Source organism: Humulus lupulus, chromosome 6, assembly GCF_963169125.1.
Source record: "Humulus lupulus chromosome 6, drHumLupu1.1, whole genome shotgun sequence".
NCBI classification, from domain to species: domain Eukaryota; kingdom Viridiplantae; phylum Streptophyta; class Magnoliopsida; order Rosales; family Cannabaceae; genus Humulus; species Humulus lupulus.
The window spans coordinates 12,797,318-12,814,141 of record NC_084798.1 but is presented as its reverse complement, the minus strand read 5'-3'; the positions used below and the strand labels follow the sequence as shown (position 1 = coordinate 12,814,141).

Genomic DNA, 16,824 nt, shown 5'->3' with positions numbered 1-16,824 from the left:
GGCTTTGCTTCGCCTGGAAGAACACATCGAAGGAGAGGTAGGGAGTGCCCACGTCGGTACAACACCCCATCGACCATCGTATACCTCGGTGCTTGATAGAGTACTCACCGTGCTTCATTGCGTCCTTCAGGTAGCTTTCCTTTGAGGAGATACTCAAGGATGGGGGTCATCCAGGTCGGCCTGGCGTCGATCATCTCAACCTCCGTCCTGACTTCTTCTATACTTGGTTTCTCCAAGAATTCTATTGGTACTAACCCCAAGGTCTCTGTTTCCCCAGAGGTGGCGAGCTTGGCAAGGGTGTCTGCGTTAGCGTTCTGCTTCCGAGATATCTGTTCGATCGAGCCTCGCCTAAACGCAGATAGCTCACCTTTTACCTTTGCCAGATAGGCGGCCATCTTGGGTCCCCGTGCTTGATATTCGCCCAGAACCTGGTTTACCACGAGCTGGGAGTCACTGAAGCACTGGACGGAGCTCGCCTTCAACTCCTGGGCTATCCTCAGCCCAGCCAGCAAGGCTTCGTATTCAACCTCGTTGTTGGAGGTCTTGAATCCGAATCTCAGTGCCGAGTGGAATCTATGTCCCTCGGGGGATATCAAAATGACTCCAGCTCTGGAGTCGTTCTCGTTGGACGAACCATCCATAAAGATCCTCCACGGCGCTTGGGGTGAGGTGACTTGGGGTGAGTCTTCTGCGGGATCCTCCCGGAACCCCGTGCATTCTGCTACGAAATCGGCCAGGGCCTGACTTTTTATAGCAGTTCGCGGAGTGTACAAAATCTCGAACTGGCTGAGCTCGATTGCCCATTTTAACAAACGTCCCGATGCTTCAGGTTTTTGTAAAACCTGCCTTAAAGGCAGATCAGTCATGACGTGTATTGAGTGGGACTGGAAGTACGGCCTGAGCTTTCGCGAGGCCGTGATAAGGCAGAACGCCAGTTTCTCCATCAACGGGTACCGGGATTCAGCTCCAAGAAGCCCCTTGCTGATGTAGTAGACTGGCTTCTGAATCTGGTCTTCTTCCCGGACCAATACGGCACTAGCTGCATCCTCCGTGATAGCTAGGTAGAGAAAAATAGGTTCTCCTGCTTTTGGTTTGGATAATATGGGCGGCTCGGCCAAATGTGCCTTCAGGTCGAGGAAAGCGCTTTCGCACTCTTCTGTCCATTCGAACTTCTTGTTTCCTCAGAGCAGGTTGTAGAATGTCAAACACTTATCGGTGGACTTGGAAATAAATCAATTGAGGGCTGCCACTCTTCCTGTCAGGCCTTGGACATCTTTTCGTGACCTGGGCGAGGGAAGCTCGAGCAGTGATCTGATCTTGTCGGGGTTCGCCTCAATTCCTCGGGTATTGACAATGAACCCCAGGAATTTCCCTGACGCGACTCCAAAAGTGCACTTCTGTGGATTAAGCCTCATGCCAGACTCCCGTAGTATCTTAAAACATTCTTCCAGGTCGGAAACATGGTTATCATTAATCTTTGACTTGACTAGCATGTCATCAACGTACACTTCCATGTTTTTTCCGATCTGGTCCGCGAACATTCTATTTACTAGCCTTTGGTAGGTAGCTCCGGCGTTCTTCAGCCCGAACAGCATGACCTTGTAACAATAAACGTTAGTCGGGGTCATGAAACTGGTGTGCTCCTGATCCGCCGGATTCACGACGATCTGATTGTAGCCCAAGTACGCGTCCATAAATGACATGAGCTCGTGCCCCGCCGTGGCATCTACCAACTGGTCAATCCTTGGCAGTGGAAAACAATCCTTGGGGCAGGCCTTATTCAGGTCGGAGAAGTCTATGCAGGTCCGCCATTTTCCGTTGGGCTTCGGGACCAGTACGGGGTTGGCAACCCATATTGGAAACTTGGCTTCACGGATAAAGCCACATTTTTTTAGCCGGGCTACCTCTTCCTCCAAGGCTTCAGCCCGGGTTGTTCCTAGGCGTCTTTGCTTCTGGGACTTGGCGGGAATGCTTTTATCCAGATGAAGTGTATGCATGATGACACTCGGCTGATTCCCACCATGTCCTCATGGGACCACGCAAACACGTCCAGGTTATCCTGCAGAAATTTGATCAGCTCCGCCTTCCTCTTGCTGCAGAGGTTTTTCCCGAGCTTGATCGTCCGTGATGGATTCTGTGGATCAATGTTCACTTCCTCGAGCTCCTCAATAGCCTGGAGCTCAGATTTGTCCTCGCCTATCCGGGGGTCAATATCCTCACTTAAGACGGCATTTTCCCCTTCGGCGCTTTGAGGTTTTTCAATCTCAGGATCCGCTAAGGGTTCTTGAGATTCCTCTTCACCACTTTGGATGGCCATTGCCAGCTGCCCGGGTTTAGATTTTCCCTTCATGGAAATGTTGTAGCATTCCCTGGCAGCGAGTTGATCGCCATGGACAGTGCATATTCCCGTGGAAGTATGGAATTTCATCGCGAGGTGGCGAATGGAAGTGACGGCCTCAAATGCCATGAGCGTAGGTCGTCCAAAAATCGCGTTGTACGCAGCGGTGCAGTCAATGACCAGGAACTCGAGGAGTTTCGAGACTGTTCGAGGTCCTTCTCCCAGGGTGATCACCAGCTCGATCGTCCCTATGGCCGCCGATCCTTCTCCCGAAAAACCATATAACATCATGGAGGTCACCTTCAGCTCGGCGACGGTCAAACCCATCTTCTCTAACGTGGATCGAAATAGGAGGTTAACAGAGCTCCCATTGTCGATCAGTACCCTCCTGACTCTCCGATTGGCGAGCTGAACTGCCACGACCAAAGGGTCATTGTGAGGGAACTGGACATGGCCCGCATCTTCCTCCGTAAAAATGATCAGTTGCTTCTCCAATCGCTGCAGCTTTGGCAGGCGCTGCTCCGGGACGAACTCTACTCTGTTATGAGCCTTTAGTTTGTTCACGTATCTCTTCTAGGTGCCCCTGCTCATGCCAGCCATATGCGGACCTCCAGAGATGGTGGATATCTCTCCTCCTATCACAGGAGGAGGGACATCCTGATCTACCCGAGACCCGGGCTGACTGGCCAGGACTTCTGGAGCAGGTCGACTTGCTGGAACCCTGTTCCATGCGTATTGAGCCAAAGGGTCGGCTCGGATGAGATTCTCGATCTCATCCTTTAAATGCCTACAATCGTCGATATTGTGGCCAACATCGTTATGAAAACAGCAAAACTTGGAGGTATCTCTCTTCCCCTTGTGGTGCTTTCATGGCTCCGGCCTCTTCCAGGGGACTCGAGCAGAGTTGGCTAGGAAGATATTCTCCCTAGACTGGGTGAGCTCTGTATAAGTCGTGAAGACGGGCTTAAACTTGTCTACGGACTTATTCTTCTTTTGGCCGTGCTGGTTGCCTTCACCATTCCCCTTTCTTTTGCCTCCACCGAGCTGGTTGTTCTGTGTGACATTTTGGGTCGCTGCCACGACCTCCGTCCCCACTCCAGCGGGCTTTTCAGGGACCTGGTTGGTTCCTGCAGCCGAAGCTTCGGCCTCCTCCAAATTGATCCATTCCTGGGCCCTGTTAAGGAATTCGTTAACCGAGCTGACTCCCTTTCTTTGTATGTCTTTCCAGAGATCTCCTCCGATGAGGAATCCAGTTCGCATGGCCATGAGCTTAGAGCTATCATCCGCGTCTTTGGCCCGAGCAGCGACGTTCGCAAATCTGCTCAGGTAGGCCTTCAGAGTTTTGCTGGGCTGCTGCCTCACGTTAGCCAGAGAGTCAGCCTGAACGCGGGTAGCCTGGGAGGCTCAGAATGCCCTTTTGAAATCTGCAGAGAAAGTCTTCCAGGAGCTGATTGATTGTCTTTTGCCTTGCTTGAACCACTGTCTGGCAGGTCCAGTCAATGTGGAAGGGAAGATTAGATACCTCAACTCGGGGCCAATGTTGTGGGCCATCATCAGGGTGTTAAACATCCCTAGGTGATCCGACGGGTCTCCGTCTCCATTGAACTTAGACAGGTGCGGCATACGGAAACCAGGTGGGTAAGCCGTTGCTGCTATGCTGGGGGCAAAAAGCTCCATCTCGTCCCCAGAATCATATTCATCTTTTTCTTTTTCTGACAGGAGCTTCCTCATCAGCTCCTCCATCTGGGCCAGGCGCTCGAGGGTTTGGTCCTGATGTCCTTGGTTATTCCGGGGCTGTTCAACAGCTCCGGATCCATTGTACATATTTCGTGGGTTATTGCCCCTCCTATCTTGAGATAGGTTATTTGGGGCATTCCCTCCGTTACGTACTTCGGACAGGGCCCCCCTGAGTGAGCATGGCTGTCTCCTCCTACCTGCTCCCCTCTATGGGAGTTAAGGCGATCCCGCGGATCGCCTCCCCGAGTGGCTTGTGGGCTTTGTGCCGAACTTAGGCACTGACGTAGGTCTCCGCCAGAAAGGTCACTCCGGCGACTGCCGGTCCAGTGGCTCCTGCTAAATAGGCTTGGATTCCGCCTTTGGTGGTGAGGATTTGGGCTTTCCCTTGGCGCCCTGCTACGCCAGGAAGGTCCAGCTGATGGCGGGTTTCTCCTGCTACTCCCATAGGCTGGGATATCTCGGACGGGCCGAGGAGGAGACGGATATCTGATTGGAGACGGAGGATGCCTGACTGGAGAGGTGATCCTAGTTCTGTCAGGACGGATCAAGTTCGGTGTTGGCCTTTCGGCCCTGCCAACCTGCTGGTTCCGCGTCTGGCGGTCTGGAAGAGGCGCAGGACGGTTGTCGGGGACAGGTTGATGCTGCGAGCCCTCCCCGGATCTCCTTCGGGAATTTCCTCGAGCTCCCCTGGGCACTCTCGAGGATGGTTGGGAGCTAGGAGTCGACATTCTGACCGAACGGTTGTATTGCTGTTGTCCGGCTCTAGGCACTTCTTCGAAGTTTGTCTCTCGATGGTGCGACGAAGGAGTGGAATTGACTGTCGGAAGTCTGTCCGAGCGGCTATGCCTGGACCGGTTACCCCGGCGAGACTTGGGAGCCTCGCCTTGCCTCTCTCCGACGTTAGCGTCGGTTGTGAGAGGGGGTAGTCGGGCCAGCACATCCTTGATCTGCTGGTTAGCTATTGCAAGCTGGCTCCTCAGCTGAGCGTTCTCCATTTCCACCGCCGTGTAATAACATGGGTTCGGATTAGGTGGCCGGGGCGCCGAACTTCCGGTGTCATCTTGGCCCGCCGGCTGCTTTCCTGGCTGCTGCTGGGCTTCAGGAACTTGTTCACCAGGGGTGGCAGTATGATGAGCCTCCTGCCCATCATGCTGTTCTGTCTCGTTGCTGTTCCTGGATCGAGTAGTCACCATAGTTGGATGTTTGCGACGATACTAGTCGAACTTACTCTCAATGAAAGCACCAAACTGTTGACGCGGTTTTTCGCCAACAGGTAATTAAGAAAAGAAGAGAAAGGGATTAATGCTAATGTTGAACCGAAACAGATATATGATCTTAGAAATGAAAAGGTGACTCAAGACACATTTTTTAAGTGTGTTGCGAAATTTATAGCTATGCAAGTGCACACAGTCGCAAACTTGTAATAAAATGGTAAAACCAAGTATCGTCCTCAAGGACTGATTTATCAATTACCAATCAATTAATCCCTTAATTCTATTTGATTAAACAATTATCAGAGATTTTAAACTAAGAAAAATACTACAAAGCGCAGTAAAGAATTAAACAAATTAACAAAGAAAATACAATTAGGACAATTATGATTCTCTATTTTTCCACCCTGTTATTTCCTAATGCAAGCATCTATATCCCCTTCTCCCTATTCAATTATAAGTTGCAACAACAATTCATAATCTGGTCAAGACTTATGAAATTCAATCTAAATGACAACTTCCTATATTTCTATGGTAAGTTGAATCATGTAGAGGGCATTAGCCACGCAACTCAGAAAATAAACAAATAATCTAGATACTTTCGTTCTAAATTAAATTTGCATCCAAACAATCAAAGCATATCAAATTTCACTTTTCAGATTTCAATTTGATTCATAAAATAGCAATTAGAGGTGATCAATCAATAATCGCACAATTAACATAGATTGCAAGGAATTGAAAGAGATGAAGAAGAATATCAATTTTGCATTAAACCATAACAAGGGTTTCCAAAAGATTCACATAAAAGCCCTAAAAGAAAATTTAGCCTATGATATTCATTCTAGCCAAAAACTTGTTCAATTACAAACATGAAAATTGACAGAAAAAGATGAAGAAAACTCAGAGACGAATCCTCCAATATGGTGTTCTTACTCCAGCCGTCGTCGTCTCTTTGTTAGCCTCTCTCAGTCGCCTATATGACTCCCAAAAACCCTATTGAAAATTCCCTCTGGAAAAGACTGAATTGCCCATCAAAAATAACCAATTATGCCAGAAATCGCGACCCCAGCGCTATAGCGCTACCATTGTAGCGCTGTAGCGCTAAACTCAGAAACAAAACGGGGAAAAACTATGCACCAGCGCTGTAGCGCTCTTTTGGTAGCGCTATAGCGCTAAAGTCAGGAACTATCTTCCTGAAAACTGCTTCCCAGCGCTGTAGCGCTGATGTTGTAGCGCTGTAGCGCTTAAGTCAGTGCTGAAGCTCTTCAAGAATTCTTCCTAGCGCTACGGCGCTCCCAAGGTAGCGCTGTAGCGCTACTTACAGAAACACCCAAAAGTCACAAATCCGTCTCGATTTCATTCCATTTTCGCTCCTTTTCAATATTTGCAACACTTAACGTCAATTACCCTGAAACAAGAACAAACGAGCATAAATCCGAAATAAAACAATCCTAACTAAAGAAAAATAACCTAAAAACTAGAACCATAAACGAGCCTAAAACTCGTTTATCAAAGTGGTTCAAAGGTTAAAATCCTTCTACTCCACTAGTCAGTATTATTGCTATATACTGGATATTTGATTACAGGGTATTTCTTACAAGAGAGAATCCAACCCCTCTTAACTCCCAAGGTCTCCATATTTATAGGAGAAGGCACCTGGGAGTTGGTAAGAAGGTCATCCCGTGACCTTCTTACCTATCATGTCAATTTAGTGACATTCATGATTAATTCCTAAACCTGACACATAAGTGTGGTCAAATCAATAGGTAAGGAGATAATGGGCCACACGGCCCAACCCAGTCGTGGGTGTCTGAATACGCACGTTCCTGCTGCGTGTCCGAGAAGTCAGGGGCATATCAGACACGTGATGTCTGATATATGCACGTTTACCTTGCGTGTGTTGACTTTACAAAGGGTCATAGCATCCAACTCTAGCTCGTACCACGACCTGGATACTTAACTCGACCTTCAGCCTTCAGAACCCGGACTCTGTCCTTAAGTTATCAGAGGCGAACCCTTAGGTTACCTCGAGCTAAGGAGGTATGATCTTATGATGGCAGCTCCGGTTTTGGGGATGTCCACGAGATAATCATGATTAGGCCGCAGCTCAGCTCGCTAATCAGCACGTGGGAAAATCAGGGCGTACAAAGGCATCTTGTATGAATCGATTTTCCTTTAACCTGTCGACCTCTTCTTTTAGGGCCTTCTTCCTATCGTCGTCCAAGATTCTTCGTTTTTGCTGCTTCGGGGGGAAGCTCTTGTCAATATTAAGAGCGTGGCTTATCACATTCAGACTTATCCCTACCATGTCCAAATGTGACCATGCAAAAACATCTTGGTTCTTTTTCAAAAAGAAAATTAATTGGTATTTCGTTTCTTCCGGAAGGTATTTCCCCACCTTCACAATTTTTGGGGGGTCAACTTCTTCGAGCTTGACCTCTTCGAGCTCTTCTAATGGCTCGAGATCAGTTTTTTCTTCTATTCTCGGATCAATTTCTTTGTCTATCTCAAAGACTCTCCCATCCTTATTCTGAACTATGACAAGTGTTTGTGCACTTGTCTGTTTCTTTCCTCTAACGGAAATGCTATAGCATTCCCTCCCTGTGAGCTGGTCTCCTTTCAGAGTTCCGATGCCACTAGAAATCGTGAACTTGATGGCCAGATGCCTTACAGACGAAACTGCCCCCAGCCCTACTAGAGCAGGTCTCCCGAGCAGTATGTTGTAGGCCGATGGCAGATCCACTACTACAAATTCCATCATCTTGGTTGTTGAGACCAGGAAGTCTCCCAAGGTTATAGGGAGTTCCATGGATCCCATACAGGCAATCCCTTCTCCTGAAAAGCCGCACAGTGTCGTTGCACAGGCTTTTAGGTCGCGAAGCGTGAGTCCCATCTTTTCTAAGGTGGCCTTGTAGAGGATATTTACTGAGCTCCCGTTATCAACTAAGACTCGGTGTACCCTCTTGTTCGCGAGCTGAATGGTGATGACCAGCGGGTCGTTGTGAGGAAATTGCACATGAGATGCGTCTTCCTCAGTAAAAGTTATGGGTTGAGATTCAACCCTTTGCTGTTTTGGAGCTCTGGGTTCGGGTTCATAGGGAGACCTGTCACCAGTTTTCATTTCGTTCACATATCGTTTCTAGGCATTCCTGCCTGATCCTGCAATATTTGGTCCCCCCGAAATGGTTATGACATCTTCTCCATCAATTGGAGGGGGTCGTTCGTCCTCCCTCGCTTGGGAGTTGTTATTATGGGCAGGTGGAGCCGCTACTGCCCTTTTGCTGGTGGAAGCCTGATTGGGGTTTTGATTCCTAACATACTGTCTGAAATATCTCCTCGAGATCAGGCCTTCGATCTCATCTTTTAATTGCTAGCACTCATCGATTGTATGTCTGATATCTCTATGGAATCTGCAGTACTTGCTGGAGTCTCTTTTCGCTTTTTGGTTCCTCATGGGGTCCGGCCGTCTGAAAGGGACCTAGTTTTCATTAGCTAGGTAGATATTCTCCCAAGACTCGTTGAGCTCGGTATACACTTTGTATACGGAGAAATATCTTTCCCCTTTTTTCTTTTTTCCTCCTTCCGCCTCGGGGTTATTCCCTTCATTCTTCTTCCTTTTAGAAGGGTTGTCCCCCGGGGGGTTTTGAGGTCGTAGGATCCGCTGAGGTCGAGGCAGAGTTTGTGTTTGTTGTTGTAGTTATGGGCTGAGAGGTCATATTTAATGCTGACCTCGCCTCTTCTACATTAACAAACCTTTGAGCTCGTCGATTGAACTCGGTTAAGGACCTTACGGGCTTCCTCTGCATATCCTCCCAGAGAGGACTTCCAGGCATTACTCCGGCATGGACAGCCATTAAATGGCCGATGTCGTCCATGTCACGTGCCTGGGCGACTTCCAAATTAAACCTTGTGAGGTAACTCTTCAACGTTTCATTCGGCTGTTACCAGACATTGGTCAAGGCAGACGCCTTGGGCCTAATTCCGACCATGGCTTTGAATTGCTTCTTGAAATCCCTAGATAATTGATTCCAAGAAGCAATCGAATGCCTCTTATATTTTTCAAACCAATTTTTTGTTGTTCCCGTGAGCGAGGCAGGAAACAGCATGCATATGAGCTCGTAGCCCACAATACTGGCTCGCATGATTGTGTTGAACATAATTAAATGACTGTATGGATCTGAATTCCCATCAAATGGTGGGACATGAGGAATTTTGAATCCTTGAGGAAATAAGGTGCTGGAAATATGAGGGGCAAAGGGTTCGAGTTCTTCGTCGAACTCTTCATCCCGATCCCGACCCCGACCTCATTCATTTTGTAAGAGCCTGAATGCTATTTCCAGCTGTTCAATCCTTTCTTGGACTGGATCCACGGAGGGTCTGACTTGAAGCAGTGGGAACTGGTTATCGTTGATCACAACCCCAGCTTCACGCCTCAGTATGGGGTTCTTGCATCCATTGAGATGATCTTTCAGATTTGGATTTGATGAATTATCATTCCCTCGATTATAGTTCAAGTGTTCTCGTAAATCTAGGCGATGCCTTCGATTCCCAGTAATTCTACGTCCCTGGTCATACATACAGACCGATCTAGTGTCTCCCGAGCCTTCACTAACATGGCTCGTTGCGCGATTGTTTTGAGATGGGTTCCTTGTCGGTTGCCTCGTCTCAATAGTGTGGGATCGAGACATTTGGCTTCTTGTGGGTTGGGTACCTCTATGCTCCCTAGCAGTCTCCCTATTTCCACGCCTTCGCCCAGCTCGCCTTTCCTTATCACCATGGGTCGGTTGTGTGTTCCTCTGAGTTGGTGAAGGATACCTTATTGGCGATGGTGGGTGCCTTATTGGTGATGATGGATGCCATCCATTACAGCGCCTAGAAGGTCCTGAGTTCTCCCGACCAGGTTCTGTAACGTTCTGCGCAGTCCCAGGATTTTGGTTCCGAGCCTCTGAGGGGGCTCAGTTATTCCCTACTCCAGCTGGTGCCTCCACAGTTGGGTTGGCAGGACCTCCAGCTCGGTTACTTCTTCGGGTTCTCGGCGGAGCAGGCTGTTCTGCTGGCGGCTGAGGTCGCTCCACTCTTCGAGTGGCAGCATTTTTACGTGGCCGCCCTCGAGGCCTACGTGGCAGAACATGAACGTCCCGCGGAGGCGGAGCCTGATCCTCTGGCGGAGGTGGGATCTGAGCCGCCTACGCCTCAGCAGCTAGTCTGGCTAGCTCTTCATTGCGCTTCTTGGCCTCTGCCAACTGCTTTCGCAGTTGACGATTTTCGAGCTCCACTATCGGGACATATCGTTCAGGATTGTAGTACATGTCCTCGTCGTCCCTGGGGGCTAGTGGCCCCCGAGAATTGGATGAACCACTCCTCTCATCAGGGTCCAAGTTCACCATGGGCTGCTTTCCAGGGCGTCGAGGGTAGTCAGCTTCATCTAAAATTTCCTCCTCAGGAACATTGGGATCATTTGCTGCCATTGTTGATTTGCGAGGTTCTTTGACTGAACAGACTCACGCACGTACTGTTTAACAGCTCTCAATGAAAGCACCAAATTGTTGACGTCGTTTTTCATCAACTTAAATTGTAGAGCAATTAAACAATAAAACAATGAAGCAAATGAAAAGTGAGGAAAAGACAATAGGATTTTTACGTGGTTCAGCAAGTCCACGAGTCTATATTATTAAGACTTAGGATTTTTCTGGAAATTCTTCAGAGATGAATTACCCAGAGTTTTCTCTCCAGTAATCAGAAAATCGGTCCTTTTCAAGTAGTGATTCCTTCTCTATTTATAGAGAAGGTTGCAGAATTCATTCCTACATATTTCAGGAAGATATTCTATAAATCAATTGAAATATTGATATTAATTGCATTATCTCCTATATACACGGAAACGTCCCATGAAGATCGGGGACGAATAACAGATTAAATGATATCCCTTAAGTATTGGGATTGCACAATAATAAACATGTTTACACGTAATGGGCTATCCCAGGTGATTCATCAGATCTTCGAGATTAACAATTGACATTGAGTCTGTCGAGACTATGAGTCAATCACGAGCCTGTCACCCAACTTCGCGCTATGCTCATGACAAGTAGGTGATGACGAGCTTGCACTTCCCGAGATCGAGCTTTCTCGTCTGAAGACAATCGACAAACAATATAGTGTTGTGCCATTGCCCAATGCGAGCTCAGAGAATATTCGAGGTTCCACATCCTCGAGATCGTTGTTTTTCTTCAAAGAGGTTTAACAGTTGGACCATATGATGTCTTCATACATTTCGAGCTCACACCTGACGAGCCCAGTTTTCGGGATCATAACTTCTTATCTCGAAATCTGGGTGTAACATATATTTATTTATTTTTGTTTAAGTTTATGTTTGTTCTAGTTTTTAAATTTGACAGTGACAACAAAAGATTATATATTATATGTTTAATATAATATTAAGTTTAAGTTGATTGAAATTTTATTTAAGTTATAAAATATATGGATTTATTATTTTTAAATAATTATCATTGTAAAATATCTCAAAAATATCTTATTTTAATTTGTTTAATTATTTATTTTTCTAATTTTATTTAAGTTTAAGATATGTTTTATAACAATATTCTGTTAAATATAAGAATATTCTGTTATAGTTAACGGAGAAAAAATAAAAAACCGTTAAAACAAAAAAATTTCATCATCTATAAAATTTTTATATAAAAGAGATATATATATATATCGAATTGATTATACATGTGTATATATATTGTAGCTATTGTTTATAAAGTAAAAAACTTGGAAAAAAAGCTTAACAGCATATAAAAAAATATAAAAAAAATAAAATTACAAAATTATATATCATTAAAAATAATACAACTTAATTAAGTCATTCATTATGGCTTAATTGTTAAATTATATATTTATATGGGAAATATAAAGCCATACAAACATTAAAAAATTGATAATGATAAAAAAAAGTCACAAGGAGTGTAAATTCTACTATTTTAATTTAAATTGAAATATATAAGACATACTCTTAAATTGCAACAATGATAATGTGTTGGGCCTTATAGAAATGCTCTACATACTTCTTAATAAAATCAAAAGTCAGCTTCCCCAAAATTAAGTTCCAAACCATTCAAAGAGAAATTAATGGCTGTGATTGCCAGATATATACCAAATAATCTCCGCTGGTTTCATATTTAAAAATTAATAATGGATGAGATTGTGAAATGGAACATCTCCCAGTATCCTCCTTAGCACGACTAAATATCTTTGCACGTGCATACCATAAGCACGTGGTCCTGCTTTAGCTTTTCTTACGACAATAGTGTGTACGTTTATATTAAAATATTCATACGTACATAAATATTATACATAATTAAATAACACTATTTTTTTTAAATAACGAGTCAAGTGCATATATCATAACACGTCGTTAAGACAATCTTCAATGGTACGTCGCCAAGCCAGTATGGCTAAATATATAAATATATATATTTCTTTAATAGCTTTACCCCACTCATGGAAACTTTAGAGAGAAGCCATTATTTCTTTCACAAAATTTTGTACGAAGGTAAACTCTTAAATAAATATGATAAACATTCCACAATCAGATAATTTATTAATTGTTGGAAACATGTCCAATTTCTCATCAAATGTCCCCACTATAATTTATTATAAAACAATTCAAAGTATCAAAGTGGGCCATCGTCATATCATAACAAATAACGCTCAAAAACAAAAATCAATCTAACTAAGCAACAAAGTTCAAAAACCAAAAACCATATACGAAAAACTAGTAATGGAGCACATAAACATTGTACTCAACTACAGCATCTCCAGTAGAAGGGTCAAACGTGTGAGTGCTAGCATGAGCGTAGCCACGTGCGAACCTGAAAAGACCACTGCCCCCAATCACAGGCATCTCTCTGACCTTATCGAACACCTGGTTTCGGCCAAGGATGGAGAGAGTGCTCCCATTGTACTTTCCTTGAACTATATGAAAGTTCATTGCCATTAGTATGGCAATTTCTTCTTGCGAAGCTAAACCATAAAACCCTTGAGCTTTTCCAAGCAACTTCGAGCTCAATTCTGGCCCTTCTGTCAGTGGATTGTCGATCATGCTAACGGAGCCGAACCCGTTTTTCGATGTGTTGGCCGGAGGTGTGATTATTGGCAGGGCAGTAGGGTTTTTGCCGCTGTAGATGTCGTGCCAGTAGAACCGGAAGTGGCTGAACTTCTCCTTTTTCAGCCCTAGAAGCTTCCTGTCCATGGCTCTGACAAAACCATCTTCGGCTGTTCCGAGGACGAAAACTAGGGCTAGGGATAGAAGGAAGGAGAGAATTGTGAGTTGAGTTTTGGAGATGGGAGCTCCTGCCATGGTTAGAGATTTTCTTGATTTGGACACACAGTACTAGCAATGAGACTCCTCATATATATGGTGTATTTATATATTGTGTGGATGACATCTAGCATGAGTTGGTGGGATCTATACTCTAAGTTGAATTTTCCTTTAAGTCTTGAAGTAGTCACCAATGAGAACATGACATGTGTATTGTAATGAAAAGGTGGGGTATTTTTGTTCTTCAAGAATTTCCATGCTACTTACAAAGACTAAAATGCCCTTATTTTTGTGAGATGGCTTGGGTGTGGAAGCAGGGAATTCACAAGGGGGTTTGGTAAAATTAGGTTTAGAGGTATTTTTATGTAAAAGTCTTCAATTGATTTGTTGGACACTTGGAATTTTGTACTAAAAAAAGAGCAAACCGACAAGTACTATATATATATATATGAGAAGTGGAGCTTTACTTTTTCTATGTTCATAGTCAGTCATCCAACTTAATTTATTGATAGGCGTGTTGTTGGAGTTTATGGAAATTTCTATGAGAAAGATGGAAAGAACTTTCTTTCTTTCATTTTGGTAGGACCGTTATAAATAGCTTTTAATGGTCAAAGTTTGTGACCATCTTATTAGCTTTTTTATACGTTGAAAAACATGAAAATATATACATATAAGCCTTTGATTCTAAGAAAATGTTACACCTACATATATTAAAAGCATATATATATATATTTGACATACTTGTAATTTAATATCGTGTTTTATATATTTTAATTTAAGGTGTAAAATAACAACGCTATATATTTATATATATATAGTTTTGAGAAAGCTCATACAAAAAAGTGTTATAATATAGTTCATTAGAGAAGATCATGATCACTAAAACTTTAAATGTATAAAAAAAAATGTTGAAGCATGAGAGACAACTCCAAATCACACGCATATAATAATCTCATGAAACTAAGGGGTGCGAGTGTCATGATCATTGTTGAATTATGTGACAAGTAGGACCAGTATGTCTGAGTTAAAGTGGACTAGGCATATATCTAGAGACCCAAACTCAACGACTCCTAAATTGTTAAAGTCTAGTCAACTTAAAAAAAAAGTTATATTACTTCGTTAAAATTATTAAATAATGTCATGGTGACAATAAATCTCAGAGTTCTAAGCTGTAAAATAATTTTATAAGAACTGTGAACTGAAATAGTTTTGTACACTTTTGGATATATATATATATATAGAGGGGGATTTTGCTGTAGGGGATTAAAAAACCACTTCACCGGTGAAAATTTTTGTATTCCCACTCAGTAAATAATTTTCAGCGCCATTTTTTTATGACATGTATATTGTAGTTATTTAGACTTGAAAATTTGCAGATTGTTCTAAATAATTACAATATACATAGATATAAAAAAATTACGTTTAAAACTATTTACAGATCAGGAATACACAAAAGCCCCGCCAATAGAACTTTTTTGGAAGCCCCTACAAATTCTCTATATATATTTAAAGTAAAGAGGTGAGATGAGATCATTATGATATTTAGTTGTTTGTCCTATTCGTCTATTTTTTTTTTGGCATAAAAATTATATTTTCATTATTGCCTATTACACTTAAATTAGAAATTGATTTTAGTGGTCTATTTGAACTATTTTATAAAATATAGAGTCAAAAAAATAATTTGTCAAAATACAGAGTCCAAACAAGTAATATGACAAAATATAAGGTCCAGAAAAATATAAACCATTTTTTTTATTAATTTTTGAGGTCAGGAGTATTTCAGTCTTATTAAAAATTTTAGTTGTGTCAACTAAGAAATTATAGAGATTATTAAGAGCAAAAAATAGTTAATTATCTAGCCGAATAAAATAATGAGTTTTTTCTCTTCTTCTTTCTCATTTTGAGGACAAAATATTCAATTTCCTCTAGAAATTTAAGTGATGATACAATTTGAATGGATTGGTATTAGGGCTGCCAATTCGTGTAAACGTGTCAGATTCGTGTCGACACGATTATGACATGATAACACAATTAGGTAAACATGAACACGACACGATTATTAAATGTGTCAAAAATACGAACACGACCACGATACGATTATTAAACGGGTCAACACGACACGAACACGATAACACGATTATGACACGATTGATCATAACTATATGAAAAAAATCATAAAACCTATGCAAATTATTCGTGTTATTGTGTCTGATACGATTATGACACGACACGATTATTAAACGGGTCAACACGATTATGACATGACACAATTAAAGTAAACACGAACACGACACGATTATTAAACGTGTCGTGTTCGTGTTTACCTTAATCATGTCGTGTCGCATCGTATCATCGTATCATGACCCAAATTGTCACCCCTAATTGGTATCATGCAAAAAAAAAAAAAAAAAAAAAGTAATTTATATATATAGTATTTTAATGTGATGCGTAATTACAATTCAAATGCATTCATATGTTATTTTGTGATAAAATTAAATATATATATATATATAAATATATCTTCATGTACTAATTAATATTCTTTCTAGAAGACGTGTGTTTTAGATAATTAGTAGACGACCGACTTAAGAAATTAAACTTGCAACGAGAATAATTATTATTATTATCTAATTCATGTACTTTGACTCATTTGTAGTACATATGTACTAGGTCACGCAATAAATGCAAGTTTCTTCATATCGTATTATATTTTTTGCTATAAATCTAATTCTTCATGTATTTTTTTTATATCATACATGTTCACTACTTTTTGGACCATGACTACCAAGAAATTAATAAGTGAAACAAGTTGTTTAGCTAGAATTAATTCTCTAGTAGTGTCCATGTCCAAGCTTAGACCAATTGGATCATTTTCTAATGTCCACACTACAAGAAATGAGGTTTTTAGCTACAAAAGTTTTAGCTACCAAAAATTAATTATCATTTGCTACTAAATTTTGGTAGCAAAATGATTTAGTAGCAAATTCTAATCATACAATACCAAATATTGTGGTAGTATATTTATATTTTTAGCTACCCCTAGCTAATATTGTTGGCGCCAATGAAAAAATTTGCTACTAAATTTTAGTATCAAAATGATTTAGTGGCAAATTATAATTAAATGATACAAAATACGTCTGCTACCAAAATATTTGGTAGCATATTTATATTGTCAGCTACCAATATTTTTTTGTAGTTAAAATTAAATATTAGCACCA

General features: G+C 42.4%; 1 protein-coding gene across 1 annotated transcript; it reads right to left on the bottom strand.

Moving 5' to 3' along the window:
• Window positions 1-12,866: 12,866 nt before the first annotated feature.
• LOC133781685 (dirigent protein 22-like) lies at window positions 12,867-13,677 on the bottom strand. Its single transcript, XM_062220746.1, has one exon. It carries the CDS (start codon window positions 13,643-13,645, stop codon window positions 13,061-13,063), a length of 585 nt encoding a protein of 194 aa, XP_062076730.1. The 5' UTR covers window positions 13,646-13,677; the 3' UTR covers window positions 12,867-13,060.
• Window positions 13,678-16,824: the final 3,147 nt, after the last annotated feature.